The sequence below is a fragment of the Saimiri boliviensis genome, chromosome 18, assembly GCF_048565385.1.
Source record: "Saimiri boliviensis isolate mSaiBol1 chromosome 18, mSaiBol1.pri, whole genome shotgun sequence".
In the NCBI taxonomy this organism is placed as follows: domain Eukaryota; kingdom Metazoa; phylum Chordata; class Mammalia; order Primates; family Cebidae; genus Saimiri; species Saimiri boliviensis.
This window is the reverse complement of record NC_133466.1, coordinates 1,687,514-1,702,111: the sequence shown is the minus strand read 5'-3', so window position 1 is coordinate 1,702,111 and position 14,598 is coordinate 1,687,514. Positions and strand designations below refer to the sequence as shown.

General features: G+C 62.0%; 1 protein-coding gene across 5 annotated transcripts in view; it reads left to right on the top strand.

The window, feature by feature from the left end:
• SLX9 (SLX9 ribosome biogenesis factor) overlaps positions 1-2,478 on the top strand; it is a 40,939-nt gene extending 38,461 nt beyond the window's left edge. For all 5 annotated transcript variants that reach the window (XM_074389455.1, XM_039480602.2, XM_039480601.2 and 2 more), the window contains one exon: positions 495-2,478. In XM_074389455.1, the coding sequence (XP_074245556.1) occupies positions 495-618 (124 nt within the window). In that variant the 3' untranslated portion in view covers positions 619-2,478. The remainder of the gene's footprint in view (positions 1-494) is intronic.
• Positions 2,479-14,598: the final 12,120 nt, after the last annotated feature.

The window sequence follows — 14,598 nt, the reverse complement described above, 5'->3', positions numbered from 1 at the left end:
CTGAGTGGGCACCGGGCTGGGTAGGGCTGGGGGGAGCTGCTGCACTGCTGGGTTGTCACCGTGGCACCCATCTGGGGCAGCCGCGTCCCCTCTGCTGCAGGCCTCTGCCGGCTCAGGCTCCTGGCCCTCCTCCATGCGCGTCTATTTTGGTTACGTGGAGGAAGCTGTCTCTTATGTAAGGTGTGAGTCTGCAGGGCTGGTGAGCCGCCGGCCCGTTTCTCAGCCTTCGCAGCAGACCTGCTGGCCGGGCGATGCCCCAACGGCAGACCCCAGGGTGGGCGCTGCCAGGGCTCTGGGACACTGTGGCCACGAGGAGACCAGGGCAGCCTCTCCCCTCCCGCTGGAAGTTTCTGGGGCCCCAGCGCTCAGCCCTGTGGTGGCCCCAGGCATCTACTTTCATTCCAGCGTCCCAGCTGCACCAGCATGCCTGGCAGAGGTGGGGCTGAGGCGTCTGTGGGTCCCTGCCTGCTCATCTGTGGTCTCCATTCTTTCAGCGAGGAAGAAAGGACCCGGTTTCAGGAGCTACTGGCCAGTCCGGCCTACAGAGCCAGCCCCCTGGTGGCCATCGGGCAGACGCTGGCCCTACAGATGCAGCTGGAAGGTGGCGGCCAGCTCTGACCAGAGCGGCGTGTGCGCCACGACTTCTCAGGACACACGTGTGGGCCCAGGAGCCAGAGAGCACCATGGCCAGAGCCTGTGGATACCATCCCCCGGGTCGGCTGTGGGTCTCAGTAAAGGGCTCCGTGAACCCTTCCCCTGTACCCCAGGGCTGTTCCTGTGAGTTGCTCCCCGGTTCCTAGAGCTGGGCCTACCCTGGGACGGCTGCCTCCACCACACACAGGACAAGCCACGTCCCTCTGCTGGGGGCTCCAAGCCCCAGCCAGAGTTGGGGTGGGCTGTGCACAGGGTTTGTGGGGACTGCAGGTATGGAGGCCTCAGGTCCGACCCTGAGCAGGCACCAGTGCCCCCGACAGCCTCCTGGCTGTGCTGGGAAGGAATTGTGCCTGGCCGTGACACAGCTGTGCCACTAGCCACCCTGATTTGCTTCAGCCTCAGTTCCCGCTGCGGCCCTGGTAGGACCCAGGAGCACTGAGGCCTGGAGGGGCTGCCACAGGGGCTGGCTTGGGCCCTCCCCACCTGGGGGTCTATTTCCCTCCTAGTCTCCTGCTCCTTCCTCAGTCACCAGGGACGTATGTGACCCTGGCAAGGCCCCCAGCCTGCTCCTCACCTGTTGTCCGCACCCCCAGGGATGTGCCCCCGCTACCCTGACCATTGCCTTCGCCCCGCCCAGCTGTTCCGAGCCCAGGCGCCCACTGCCTTGCTCTGGGGGTGGAGAGCAGAGGGTCCTTCCGCAGGGAGGCGGTACAGAGTGGGCCCGGCCCTGGAGCCTCTTGCTGATCCAGAAGTGAAGGGAGGTCCTTTGTTGCTGGAAGCCCTGGGATTTGGAGGTTGGTTGTTGGACTGTGAATCAGTGACTGATCAGTCCTTGTTTTCAGGGTGTGGAAAGCAAGGGGCAGTGCATCCCCAGGCCTCTGAGGCCCAGCTGGGCTCTCCTGGCCCCCCTCCCAAGTGCCTCGCAGAGCCTTGCTGGCCCATGTCCTGCAGGGGGCTGGGCAGGCTGGGCGTGGCAGTGACCCCCACTCGGGTGTCTGGGAAGTTCGGAGCAGGACATTCCCCACTACCAGTTCACGTAGCCCTTTACTGAGCCCAGCACCCTGAGCTGCCCCAGCTGCCTGGGGTGGGGGTGACACCAGGGGCTCCGGGGCCTCCTGACTCCAGGGCATGTGGGCAGCCCCTGTGCACAGCTCCTCTTGTCTTTGAGCTCCCATGCTCCGACCTCCCCTGGCCCTGCCACCTGCGCAGGGTTCAAAGCCCCAGCAGCCCTGTCAAGGCTGCCTGGCGGGTGGGTGGCTGAGGCGACTTGGAGCCTGTGTCCTTCTGTTCAGCATCCTGGCCCTTCCTGACAGAAGCAGACACGGCACCGGCAGAGACACCATGGGCACCTTCAAGGCCCTGGCTGACGGGACAGACGGGCATACAGGAGCCACAGGCAGCAGGTCCCACACTCCCTCGGCCGGGGCCAGCTTGGCTGCTGTCCACCAGCTCCTTAGAGAACGGGCTTCTCACTTCGGAGGAGCCGGTCACAAACCAGTGCTTGTGGCAAAACCATTTTGTGGTAGAGCAAGTGTTGGGAACAGGTCTGGGATGTCCGTAGCACAGTGTGGTGGGGGGTGGGTGCGGCGGCTTCTGCTTGAGGCCAGGAGTTCAAGACCAGCCTGGCAACATAGACCCCCATCTCAACAAAAAATACACAAATTAGCCAGGCATGTTGGTGGGGAGGCTAGAGTGGGAGGATTGCCTGGGCCCAGGAAGCCATAGCTATAGTGAGCCAAGATGGCACCACTGCACTCTAGCCTGAGTGACAGAGTGACCCTGTCTCAAAAAAAATAAAAAATAAATAAAAATGTAAAAACCCTCTTCCTGGTTTTGAAATGACTCCTGTCTGGGCGTGGCTCTCGGTCCCCCTTCTAGGGATCCTTGCGGGCTCTGGGGCCTCTGACTCCTCCCTGGGTGAGCAGCCCCAGCGGTGCCTGAGAGTCGTGGAGGACGGGTCCCTGGACGGGCAGGAGTGACAGCAGGTGTCCCATCAGCTGAGACGGACACAGATCGTCCCAGGAAAGTAGCCCTTGACACGGTATTTGTGGGGGCACCACCCCAGCATTCTTTGCGGGTATAGAGAGCCCGACCCTCAGTGATGGCCGCAGCTGGGACTGGGTCATCCAGCAGAAGAGCGTTCATGTGTGGGGTTCGCCGTAGCTGTCAGCTGAGCTCCGCTGGCCTCCGTTGAGAGGGAGGCTCGAGGCAGAGGATGGGGTGTGTGCATTCTCTGGACAGGCGCATGGCGTAGACCCCTGAGAGAACTGGTTCAGAGAGAATGACTGTCGGAGCTTCAGGGGGGTGAGCCTGAGTCACTTGGTAATCGATTTAAAGAAGTGACAGTTGACTGGGCTTTCAAGCCTTTGAAAACTGGGGCCCTCAGTGCATTTTTCGAAGTTAAAGGGTTAACACAGCAGCCCAAAGCCCCCTGGGGACTGGTGGTGCGTGGCAAGGCCTGCAGGGCCCGGTGAGACGCTCTGGCCTGGGACCGTGGGCGCCAGGCTCGAGCTTACACACTTGGCCTGGACACGTCCTAGGTGCCTCAGCCCCAGACCCAGTGTTGGCAAACGTATTGGGGGCTGCGGGGCCTGGGGGCAAGCTCCTGAGAGCGGGGTCTTTGCTCTGTGTGCGCTGTGTGGGCAGCACCTAGGACTGTGCACAGAAGGGTGTTGCTGAGTGAATGGGGTGCAGGAGACGACACAGCGGAGCTGGACGGGCCCTGCACACAGCCGGGGTGCAGGGTCCACAGGAGGGAAGGGTTGGTCTCTGGGGGCCCTGAATCCAGCATCCTGATGGACCCTCCCCCCACAAGCTCTCTATCTCAGCCTGCCCATTCCACCTTCCCCTGTGGGTCAGCGTGCTGGGATCACCCCAGACGTGTGGGTGGGTGAGTTCCCAGCAAGGGGTGGTTCTGTGCAGCATTGCTGTGGGAGGCAGTGGGACCCCACGCCGACTCTGAGGGCTGGCTTGCATTCTGGTCGCGCGCTCTGCTGCCCGATTGCTGGGCCCTGAGTGTGGCCCACGTGGGGGCTGTGTCTAGATGGGGACTGCATCTGGTTTGCCCAGGCTCCATGGCACCCTTGCACCAGCCCGAATTTGTCCTTGAGGGTTAAATCGGGTCTGTGACCTTTGTCTTATGTGGGGAGGGAGGGCGGTGGGCAGGGGCAAGGCACAGCTTGGCCCCCAGGCTAGTGAGTCAGGGTTCTGTGCTGCTTGGAAGCCAAGTGTTTTACAAACACCAGGCATGTTGCTTCTGGAATGTTCCCTGTCCAGCGATAACGTCGGTGACGGCAGCCTCTGTCATTGCTCCGAGACGCTGGTGGGTGCTGGCTGCCATCCAGGCCTTGTCTGCCAGCAGCCCCCGGCAGCCCCTCCACCCTGGTGGGTTCTCTGCTGCCGCCGTGACCCGGGTTTTCCAGAGACGCTATCAGCGAGGGCTTCCAGGATGCGGGGGGTGTGGGATGCTGGTCTTGCCGCCTTCCCCTTTGAAGTCGCCTTCCTGGGGCCGCATGCAGGGGGTGCCTGCTCCTGGCGCTGAGACCCTCAGGTCTGCATGGAAAGCTCCCTTCTTTTAAAGTCAAAGACCCAATTAAAATGTTTTTTTCCAAAGATGTTAGAATAATGTGGGTCAGGATGACAATTAGAGGCCCCTCCTGGCTTGTGTTTCAGTCTTCCTTAAGATGAAGAAATGTTCACTTTAAAATTTTTGGTAGGGTATTACTCAGAAAGCCAGTCGTTACATGTATTTCCAATTCCACGTCCTTCCTGATGCCACAGATGCAGGGTCAGTCCCTGCAAGGCCATGGAGCAGAGGCCTCATCTCCCTGTGGGCCGAGCCACGCGGGAGAGAAGGCCCTGGAGCCCTGAGTGGGGATGCAGGCCTGGGAGGGGGAGCCTCCCTCCACAGCCGGCCAGGTGATGGGCGCTGACCTTCCGGCTCTCCGTCGACACTGATGGTCGGGATCCACCCCGCTGAGCCGAGTGTGACCTGTGTGCTCAGGCCCAGAGCTGGTGTAGCTGGGGCACCCCTCTCGGGTGGCAGAGCCCTGGCCTCCCCAGTGGGCATCGAGGCTCCTTCTGTCCCCACCGCGGCTCTGGGTTTCCTGGCACAGCTGTGATTATTCCACCCCGGCCCCCTCCCCTGGGCCGGGAAGACTCTAATTAACTCTGAGGTTTAATTAGAGATCGCAGCAGGTCGCCTCTGTGTGGCCCCTGAGGGATGGGTGTGGCCTCCTGCCTCTGGCCTCCTCGGGACTCTGCATGGCTCCTGGGTGGCCTGGGGTTTGACTGGACCTGGCCTTTCCCCCACACCTCCCCCAACCCCTGGCGACACCGCCCCTGCCCACACAGGGCCTGGCTCCTGCTGCCTGAAGCCTGTCCCTAGCAGGGCCCACGAGGTCTGTCTCATTTGTGTGACAGCCGTGAGCCCTGCCCTAGCCACTCCCTCAGAACTCAGCCGCTGGGGGCATAGAACGGCCGCAGGAAGTCCTGTCCCCTGTCCCCTTAGGCTGGCCCTGAGGTCTCCTGGGTAGGGAAAGGGGGCCTGTGGAAGGCAGGAGAGTTTTGAGTAGTGGATGGTCAGCCCTGGGCCGCTTCCAGCCGGGAGGTGCTTGAGGACCAGGCTCTCCCCTCCCGGTTCTGCTGCTTTAGGACGCACTCTGCCAGGTGGGGCCCAGGGGCAGGCAGAACTCAGGCCCAGGCACAGCAGGTGGGGACTGGCCACCAGGGCCCGGGAATGAATGGGGCCTGTTGGCCTCCTCATCTCATGGCAAGCTGCTTATAAGAGAAGACCCATATCCTGGCAGCTGGTGTTTGAAGCGTAGTGGGTCTTTCTGTCTCAAAGTGGGGAGTCTGGACACAGGCAGTCTCAACCTCTGTGATGCCATCGATAGCCCAGGTGCCACCACCCTTCCCTCGTTCTTACGCCAGAGCAGCTGCCAGAGCCCCAGCCATCATGCCTGCATCCCAGTCCCATGGATGTGGCTGTGGGTCCCACAAGGCTGGTGCTTTTGCTTACAGCTACTGAGTGTGGAGGCAACAGGGAAGCTGGCAGGAAGCACCTGACTCGCCCGGGGAAGGTGTCTGTCCCCTGTTGCGCTGGCCAAGGGCAGGGACAGGAAAGCAGCTTGCAAATCCTCTGGGGCCGACTAGGCCCGGGTAGGACCGTGTCACAGACACGCCCAACCCTGGAGGCATGCCCGCCTGCTTCCCGACCGGGTGCCACACGGAGGCCAGGACCCCCAAGCTTCTCCACACCCCGAGGCTGCAGACACTGCTCGGGACTCAGAGGTGGGGCCTGCGGGAGCCCCGTCTGACTGCAGAGCTTCTGCTTGGCTTCTCAGGACCGACCAGGTGTCCTTTCTGCCCTTGTCCCCACCCTGAACTTCCCCCTGAGTGGGGGTCCCGGGGTTCTTCCAGGCCGTTGCTGCCCACTGCTCCCTGCTACTCCCAGGGGTCCCAGCTCTGGTCTGGCCCTCGGATGTCCTGATGCTTGGGTCACTGTCCTGCTCCTGACACTCCAGAGCGAGCCCAGTCCCTGAGCTCTCTGGGCTGGTGGGCCCTTGACAGGTTCGCTCCGCCTGAATTCCCCACTGGGCAGGCCCCTCCCATCCTAGCTGGGGCCGGCTGGGGCCTCCCTGCCTCTGTTTCACAAAACCCTGTTGGTGGATTTCACTCCCTGGCGAGCAGGCCCCGGGGAGCTGTGAGGTGCGCCTGTCAGGCACCACCGGGCACGCGGGAGGGCTGGAGACTCCCGGGTGCCCTCTGGAGCTGCTGTGGGTCAGAGAGGAGCTGGCACCCTCGTGGTAGACAGCGTGGGCGGCTTCCAGAAGGTGACCAGAAACACTTACTGGAAGGAAAACTTACCGTCTAAATTGTTTTCATTATAAGCAAGAGACAGTAAAACTAGATGAACTGAACACTCAATTCCAGACCGTAGAAAAGGAAACCAGAAGCCCAGCGCCGAGGACGGGGAGGGTGTTCGGGGCGGACAGAAAGCAGCCGCCGTGATCAGCCCAGGTCCTCGGGGAGCGGCCTGCGCGGCAGCTGGGTGACCTGGCAGCTTTCTGACCTGGAGCTGCCATCCCGAAGGTGATTCGTCCTCTCTCTGCCAGGAGGAGCCGTCCCAGGAGGGCCAGGAGCAGCCCTGGGGCTGGATGACCGCAGCGTCCCGGACCGTTCTCTGGAGCCAGCAGCCGGGACAAGGCACGCCTCTCTGCAGCAGCGGGCCCTGTGCGACAAGGATGGGGAAGAGGCCTGGGAGCCCACGCCGCGGCGTCTGCCCGCAGGACGGTGGGGCCCAGCCTGCGCCCCACGAGCAGGCGCTGAGCTCGGGGCCTGCCATTCTGTGGTGTGTCGGCACAGTGCTCGGCATCAGCTGTGACGGTCACGCTGGCACTCGCTGTCTGTGGCGTCCGTCTGCATGCTCTGTAGCGCGTCACAGCGGCGTTTGTTCTCTGAGGATGGGGCACTGGCCGTTGGCTGCTCCTGGGCTCACCGTGGGCGCCTGGTCTCTGGGCACTCGCTGCTGGCATCTCCCCGTCCTGCACTGGCCTTTGCCGCTTTCTCCGCGAGGGCCTCACGGGTGCCGTCCGCCTGGGCTGTGGAGCAGCTGCCCTGCAGCTCGGCTGTGCTCGGAGGAGCCAGGGCCGTCAGCCGAGGAGCATGTGGGGGCTTGAGGCCTCTGTCGAGCTTCCCCTGAGGCTGAGGTCCCTGGGGGCCGCTGGGCCGCCCATGACCCTCACAGCGCTGCTGGTGCCGGAGGGCAGAGCACGGAGCCGACTCTTGCCTCACCCGCCCTCTGTTCCAAGGACAACCCTTCCGGACTGAGCCACAGGGAGTCCACGTGAGGTCTGCAAGTGATCGGGTGATCCGGTGATCAGGGACTCCGGCTATCCCAAGGGGGTGCTTCTCAGAACTTTGGGAAGACACCGGAGCCCAAGAGTCTGGGTGGCCACGGCTGAGCATGGCCTGAGCAGCCAAGGTCAGGAGGGCGTCACATGCACCCATGTCAGGGCCGGCTGAGGTGGGAGACTGAGGCTGGGGCAGGTGTCCAGGGGCCTCCAACAGCCGTGCTGCGGTAAGTCTGGGGACACCACCTCCTCAGGCCTGTCCAGGAATGTGGACCCCAGGTGCAACTGTCCAGGGGCCTGGGGCATCCGCGGACCACATGGCAGCCCTGAAAACACAGGCCCCTGTGCCCTGGGCAGACGTCAGCACTGTCGGATACATCGCTGCTGCCCTCCTGGAGATCGCCCGAGAGAGCCAGAGCTTGCTCAGCCCATCCCCAGGAAGAAGCAGCGCCACAGCCTGCAGAACGTTGGGGTGACCCTCCCCCCACTGAGGGCACCCCCGGTCGCCCAGCCCGAGGCAGCATGTGTCTCCCGCAGGAGGAATGACTTCTGGAGCCACCATCCCCAGCAGGCGCTCCAGGGCCGGAGAGCCAAAGCCTAGCAGCCACTGGGTGCGCGGGGCAAGTTGTTTAGATAAAATCCAAACAAGCACCTCATATGTTACAGGTGTCTGTAAAACAAACTTAGCCTTGTGCTAATATTTGGGTTTGCTTTCCTCTCTCCACACTTGGAAGAATGTGCGCGCCCTCCAGCCCTGCACTCAGTAACATTCCAGGAGCTTTGGGAGCGTCTCCGCTGCCAGTCAGGAGCCAGGCTCCCTGCTCCTCGGTCCGGAAGGACCGCTCAGCCTCGGGCTAAAAAAGGGAGAAATTGCAAGCGGATGGTGTCCCAGCCACATCCCCAGGCCATGCGGGCACTGGCCAGGCAGCTGTGAATGGGAGGGCAGAGGCGGCAAGAAGCTCCCGCCCTCAGACACCTCAGTGCTTTCCATAAATCGCCCCCCTCAGTTCCCCTAGCTCGCCAGTCAGGTGCCCTTCGCCTGCTGTGCAGGGGGAGAGACTGGGGCGTAGAAGACCAGGCTCCCCAGGCACCAAGCACAGCCCACGACCCAGAGCCACGGAGTCACCCACGCTGCCCTGGTGAGAGCCAGCCCCAGACGCAGCAGGGCCTCTGGATTCAAGGCCAGGGCTCCTGCTACCCCACCCCCAACTCCTGGCCCTGCCATGGAAGGCAGGGGTCATGCTCCCTGGATCCCTCTTCCCCCAGGGACCCTCTGTGTGTGTGTGTGTGTTTCTCACGCTGCCTGAGCACGCCTCCACACAGGCACTGCTGCCACCACCTTGTGGTCTCCTGGCGGCCACCATGAGGAGGGCAGAGACCACCGTCTGGCCCAGCAGGATGAGGGCCTGGTGACCCCTGGCAGCTGGGCAGAGTGGGGTCTGTGTGCAGGGTTCTTTGGTGGGCCCATGGCCAGCACTGCAGGAGCCGGCTTTGTGGTGGCCCTGATCCCTGACCCCGTGTGGATGTGTTTGGTGCAGCCCTGCCTGCATGGCATCAGGGTGACCTGTGGGACCACAGTCCACGGCAGCCACAAGGGAGGCCACTTCCAGGCCTAGGGAGTTAGGCTGTGGCACCTGGAGGAGACTTGGCAGCCTGGGGTGCCACGTGGTCAGGGGCCGAGGCCTCCCCACAGCCTCATGAGCCCCGTCCTGGACACGGGGCTGACCCTGGCTGCCACCTGAGCCACAGCCACCAGCCATGCTGCCCCAGAAATGAATGAGCTAACACGTGGAGGCCTTTTTTAAGCTGCTATGTTTTGGGGTTGTTAGATGGCTATAGATGTCTGATACGCTGTGGGGTACACCACGAATGTGGGATCTGGTTGGCCCTAGGTTGGTGTGGGAAGTAGAAAAGTTCCCTTTTAAAGTTTCCTTTCTTGTTAAAGAATAAGTGTGCTAATGACTTTGTGAAGCCCTATCTTATGCAGCTGTTGGACACGCCGTGCTCACAGGCACGTAGCACATTCTGTGTCCTTGTGCTTTAACGAAGATATCTGTGCTAAACCTGCTCCCAGGCGTGTCCCAGCTCTCCATCGCTTTTACCTGTTTAGAAAAGTGTTAAGTTGTTAGTTAATCGGGTTTTAGTTTAGATTGTGAGGTCTGGCTCCAGCCAGCGGAGATCAGACACAGCAGAAAGGACGACTCCAAACGCATAAGGAACAAATGTGTGTGTTTTCCTTTGTTCGTTGTACTCTCCTGGCACGATGGCCAGCGAGGGTCCCCTTCCTGAGTCCAGGAAGTAAAAATTGCATTGCTGAAAGATCCTTTGTCTCAGTGCTGCTCTTTCTTTGCGGCACCGAGCGTCTCTTTCCAACAGTTAGCATCGAGCTTTAGGCAGCCAGAGCCCAGCAGCCCCCGCCCCTGCCCAGTGTGACCGTGCACCTGTAGGGCCAGTCCCCACTGCTGCGTGGGCCTCGCCTCTGGACACAGACCTCCGTCCCCTGCCACTGAGGCTCCATGCCCTCCCACCCAGTCCCGTTCAGCATTGCCGGGCACTGTGTCCTCTGCTGCCCACCAGGACCCGGCTTCTGCTTGGCCTGAGCCCCCTCCTCATCTCCCTTCCCCCTCCCCAAGCCCACCCGGGCCTTTGGAGTCCACCCTGTCTTGCTGCTATCTTCCCTGTACCCCCACCTGCCCCATCCCCCCACCTGCCCCGTCCCCCGACCTGTCCCATTCCCCCATCTGCCCCGTCCCCCGACCTGTCCCGTCCTCCCATCTGCCCCATCCCCTCACCTGCCCCGTCCCCCTGCCTGCCCTGCCCCCCACCTGCCCTGTCCCCCCACCTTCCTACCCCCACCTGCCCCATCCCCTGACCTTCCTCATGCCCCCACCTGTCCTGATTCTGGTGAACCTATCGGGTGACACACCCCAACTCTCTCCTCCATGGGGCACCTGGTGAAGCTGAGGGAGGACCCTGGGGCTGGGACTGTTTCCCATCTTTGGCTCCTGGGAATACCATCTGATGAAACAGGCTCTGTTGGGCCGGCCTCCAGGCTGCTGAGGGAGGACAGGTCAAGGGCGCCCTTGAGGGCGAGTGCTGGTCGGTTGACAGAGGGCTGGCCCTGGGAACCCTGTCCCTCCCTGAGGACCACGCCTGCCCAGCACCGTGGCCCGGGTCTGGCCTGTCCACCAGATCCAGTCCCTCAGCCCCCGTGTTTCCAGGGCCCTGGGCTGTGACGGGACGTGGAGGGCTGAGGCACTGCAGGGGGAAGGAAGGACACTTGGGGGCGGCTGTCACTCATGGGAGCATCGATGACGGAGGTTTCCCATAGATGTAGCTGCATTCATGGATGTTCTAAACAGAACTCCCAGCTGGCTTTTTGTGAGACTAATTTATTAAAGATAACATTTCTGTTTATTAGGTGTCTAGTCAACATTTCTAAACAGATGGCATGATGCAGAGACTGGGGCTACGTGGCCGTGAATGTGAGTGTGTATGTGCATGTATGTGTGCATGTGTGTGTGCGAGCACATGTGTGCATGTGTATACATGTGTGAGCATTTGTGTGTGTGAGCATTAGTGCATGTGAGCATGTGTGTGCATGTGTGTATACACGTGTGAACGTGTGCGTGTGTGCATGTGTGTGTGAACATGTGCGTGTGAGCACGTGTGTGCCTGTGAGCATGTGCGAGCACGTGTGTGCATGTGAGCATGAGTGCATGTGAACGTGTGCATGAGTATGCATATGTGAACGTGTGCACATGTGAGCATGTGTGCATGTGTGTGAATGTGTGCATGTGAGCATGAGTGCATGTGTGCATTGTGTGCGAGCATGTGTGCGTGCATTCATGTGTGAGCTTGTGTACATGTGTGAGGATGTGTGCATGTGTGTGCACATGAGCGTGTGTATGCATGTGAACGCGTGTGCATGTTGAGTGTGAGTGCATGTGTGAGCACGTGCGAGTGCATGTGAGCATGTGAATATGTGGGTGTATGCATGAGTGAACATGTGTGCATGTGAGCATGTGAATATGTGTGTATGCATGAATGTGTGAACATGTGTGCATGTGTGAGTGCGTGTGTGGTGAGCACGTGTGAGCATGTGTGTGCTTGTGAGCATGTGTGTGCATATGTGAGCACGTGTGTGCGCATGTGAGTGCATGTGAGCGTGTGCACGTGTGGGTTCATGGGTGTGCACGTCACACGTGCACATGAAACAGAGCTTTCTTGTTCTTGAACTTGACTTCTGGGGCCCGAGGTATCGGCATCGGAAAGCTTGTGGAATGATGATGGGCAAAGCCGGATTCCGCAGCAAGTCTGTGCCCGTGGAAGCCACGCATCAATTTGCTCTCAGGGAATTTTCCATGTTCTTCCATCTCCCCATGTAGGTGCCAGGTCCCGGCCTGCAGGGTGGAGCATTCGGGACTCTGCCTTCTGCTTCGAGGTGGGACTCCCAGGCGCCCACAGCCTCCACCTGGCAGGCTGGCCCAACAGAGCCTGTTTCATCAGATGGTGTTTCCAGGAGCCAAATAACAAACACTCTTTTCCGAAACAGCTGGGAGGAGCAGCCATCTCCCAAGAGGGAAAGGAAAACAAGAGGCTGCTGCAGCCCCCACGCAACCGCCTGGGCCCGCGGCCGGCTCACGCAAAGACCCTGGAGCAGGGGCCACCACTGTCTGCACACCAGGGCCCAGCCCGTGGCCAGGCCTGGGCCAGTGGGTGTGTGCTGGAGCCTGGCTTGGCTCGTGGCTCTGCCAGGCTCTCCTCTGGTGCCAGGCTGGTCTCCCGGGGCCCAGAGGAGGTAAAAACAGGGTCCCTCGACATGGGGAGCCATCAGCCTTACCACTGCCTTCAAGGCCTGGGCACCCCAGCCAGCAGCTTGAGGGCCTGGCCCAGCCAGAGGCTGGGGCAATGTGGGGTGCTGTGGGGGCTTCAGGCTCTGGTGGAGGCAGAGCTGCTGCCTACCCAGAGGCCACAGCCCCTGCCTTGGGCACCTGCTCCCAGAACCGCTGGCCGCAGGGGATCCTGCCTCCATCGCCCCTCAAGCCCCGGCCCCGATGTAAGAGGAGCGGGAGGCCTCCCAGAGGAAGATGCAGGCTTGCAGGCTGCCGGAGGCCGTGGCCTGAGCCCTCCTGGGACTCGAGGGGGGTATCGTGCAGCAAATCTCTTTTCTAAACTCGGCCCTGCCAGAGAGATAGAAGGAGGCACTATGCCTGCAGGGCTTTGCTGCTGTTGGAGGTGGCATTGGCTTTGCACGGGACCAGGTATTCTGGGCTTGGTCTGTCAGCTGAGTCTGCAGCTCTTGCGGGCTGGGGCAAGCTGTGAAACAGGAGCTGACGTCAGGGTCCCAGCCCACCCTCCACTGGGACCCACGTGGGGAGAGACAAGCGAAGGCTCGGGGGCGGCCACATGGGGTTCCCGGTGTGTGTGACCTGGGGACTGCAGCGGCAGGGCGGCTGGCACCATGGGCGGGTGGGTGCAGAGCCAGTGAGGTGCCAGCAGCAGTCCAGCCTGAGCCTCCAGGCCCACCTGCCGCCTCTCCTGGCCTCGGGGCGGGTGGCGGGGGAAGGAGGAGACTTTCAGGCCTCTGGAGTCTGACCAAGGCCCCAGCTCCAGGTGCAGGACCACTTGGCCAAGATGCAGGGGAGAGAAAGGCCCAAGGGAGGCCGGGGAGGGGCTGCAGGGGCCGCTTAGTGGGGAGGTCTGTTCTGCCTGCCCCTTCACTGAACAAGGGCATCCAAGCTCTCAAAGTGGCTCTGAGCCAAAGCAAGAACCAGGCCCCACGAGGGCACTTCACTGCCTCCACCTGCGCTGCTCCAGAAGCTGCTGGCCGTGGGTCTGAGTGCCCATGGTTGGGCTGGCTGCTGCCAGCCCCTCAACTTCCAGCCATCAGGCGGGGTTGGCACAGCCTCTTCCAGGTCCCTGGGTCCCTTTCAGCTCTGTAACCTGGGAGAGCTCACGGGGCCCGAGCTCAGCCCTGTCGCCTCCTGGAGTCTCTGTATGTTTCGTCTGCATCTTCAGCTTTGCAGGTGCCCGAGGACGAGCTGCTGCTGCTGGGTGTTTTTTTAAGAGCCTTGGAGAAGGCTGAGTGGCCAGCACCAGGCATCTCTAGCCCCGTGGGGGAGGGTCCCTTCCAGGGATGGCCCAGGAGTCCAGGGCTGGTCTGGGGCTCTGGTGCCATCTGCACCCTGAGGACTGCCATGAAGGCTGCTCTGGTCCCATGTTGTCTGTGGCAGGAGGAAGGGGCTGTGGGGTGAGCCTCAGGCCCTCCCTGGGTAAGCAGATGACCCCATGGGGGAGAGGCAGGCCCTGGTGTTTGCACAACCTGGTCAAGGCCACCCTGGCTGGGCAGGTGCAGGTGTGTTTGGAGACCATTGGGAGACTGCCCAGGACCGGACACATTAGACATGCTGCCCCTGCAAACACAGCCCGAGGAACCTCAGGCCCGGCAGGAAGATGTGGCAGGTGTGATGGGAGGAAGATGAGACACACTCCAGGAGGACAGCGGGTGCCCCAGGAGGACAGCGGGTGCCCCAGGAGGAGAGCGGGTGCCCCAGGAGGAGAGCGGGTGCCTCAGGAGGAGAGCGGGTGCTCCAGTAAGACAGTGGGTGCCCCAGGAGGACAACGGGTGCCCCAGGAGGACAGCGGGTGCTCCAGTAGGATAGAGGGTGCCCCAGGAGGACCACGGGTGCTCCAGGAGGAGAGCGGGTGCTCCAGGAGGACAGCGGGTGCTCCAGTAGGATAGAGGGTGCTCCAGGAGGACAGCGGGTGCTCCAGGAGGAGAGCGGGTGCTCCAGGAGGACAGCGGGTGCTCCAGTAGGATAGAGGGTGCCCCAGGAGGACCACGGGTGCTCCAGGAGGAGGGCGGGTGCTCCAGGAGGACAGCAGGTGCCCCAGGAGGACAGCGGGTGCCCCAGGAGGACAGCAGGCACCCCAGGAAGATAGTGGGAGCTCCACGAAGACAGCGGGCACTCCAGGAGGACAGCGGGTGCTCCAGTAGGATAGAGGGTGCTCCAGGAGGACAGCAGGTGCCCCAGGAGGACAGTGGGCACCCCAGGAGGATAGCAGGAGCTCCAGGAGGACAGCGGGT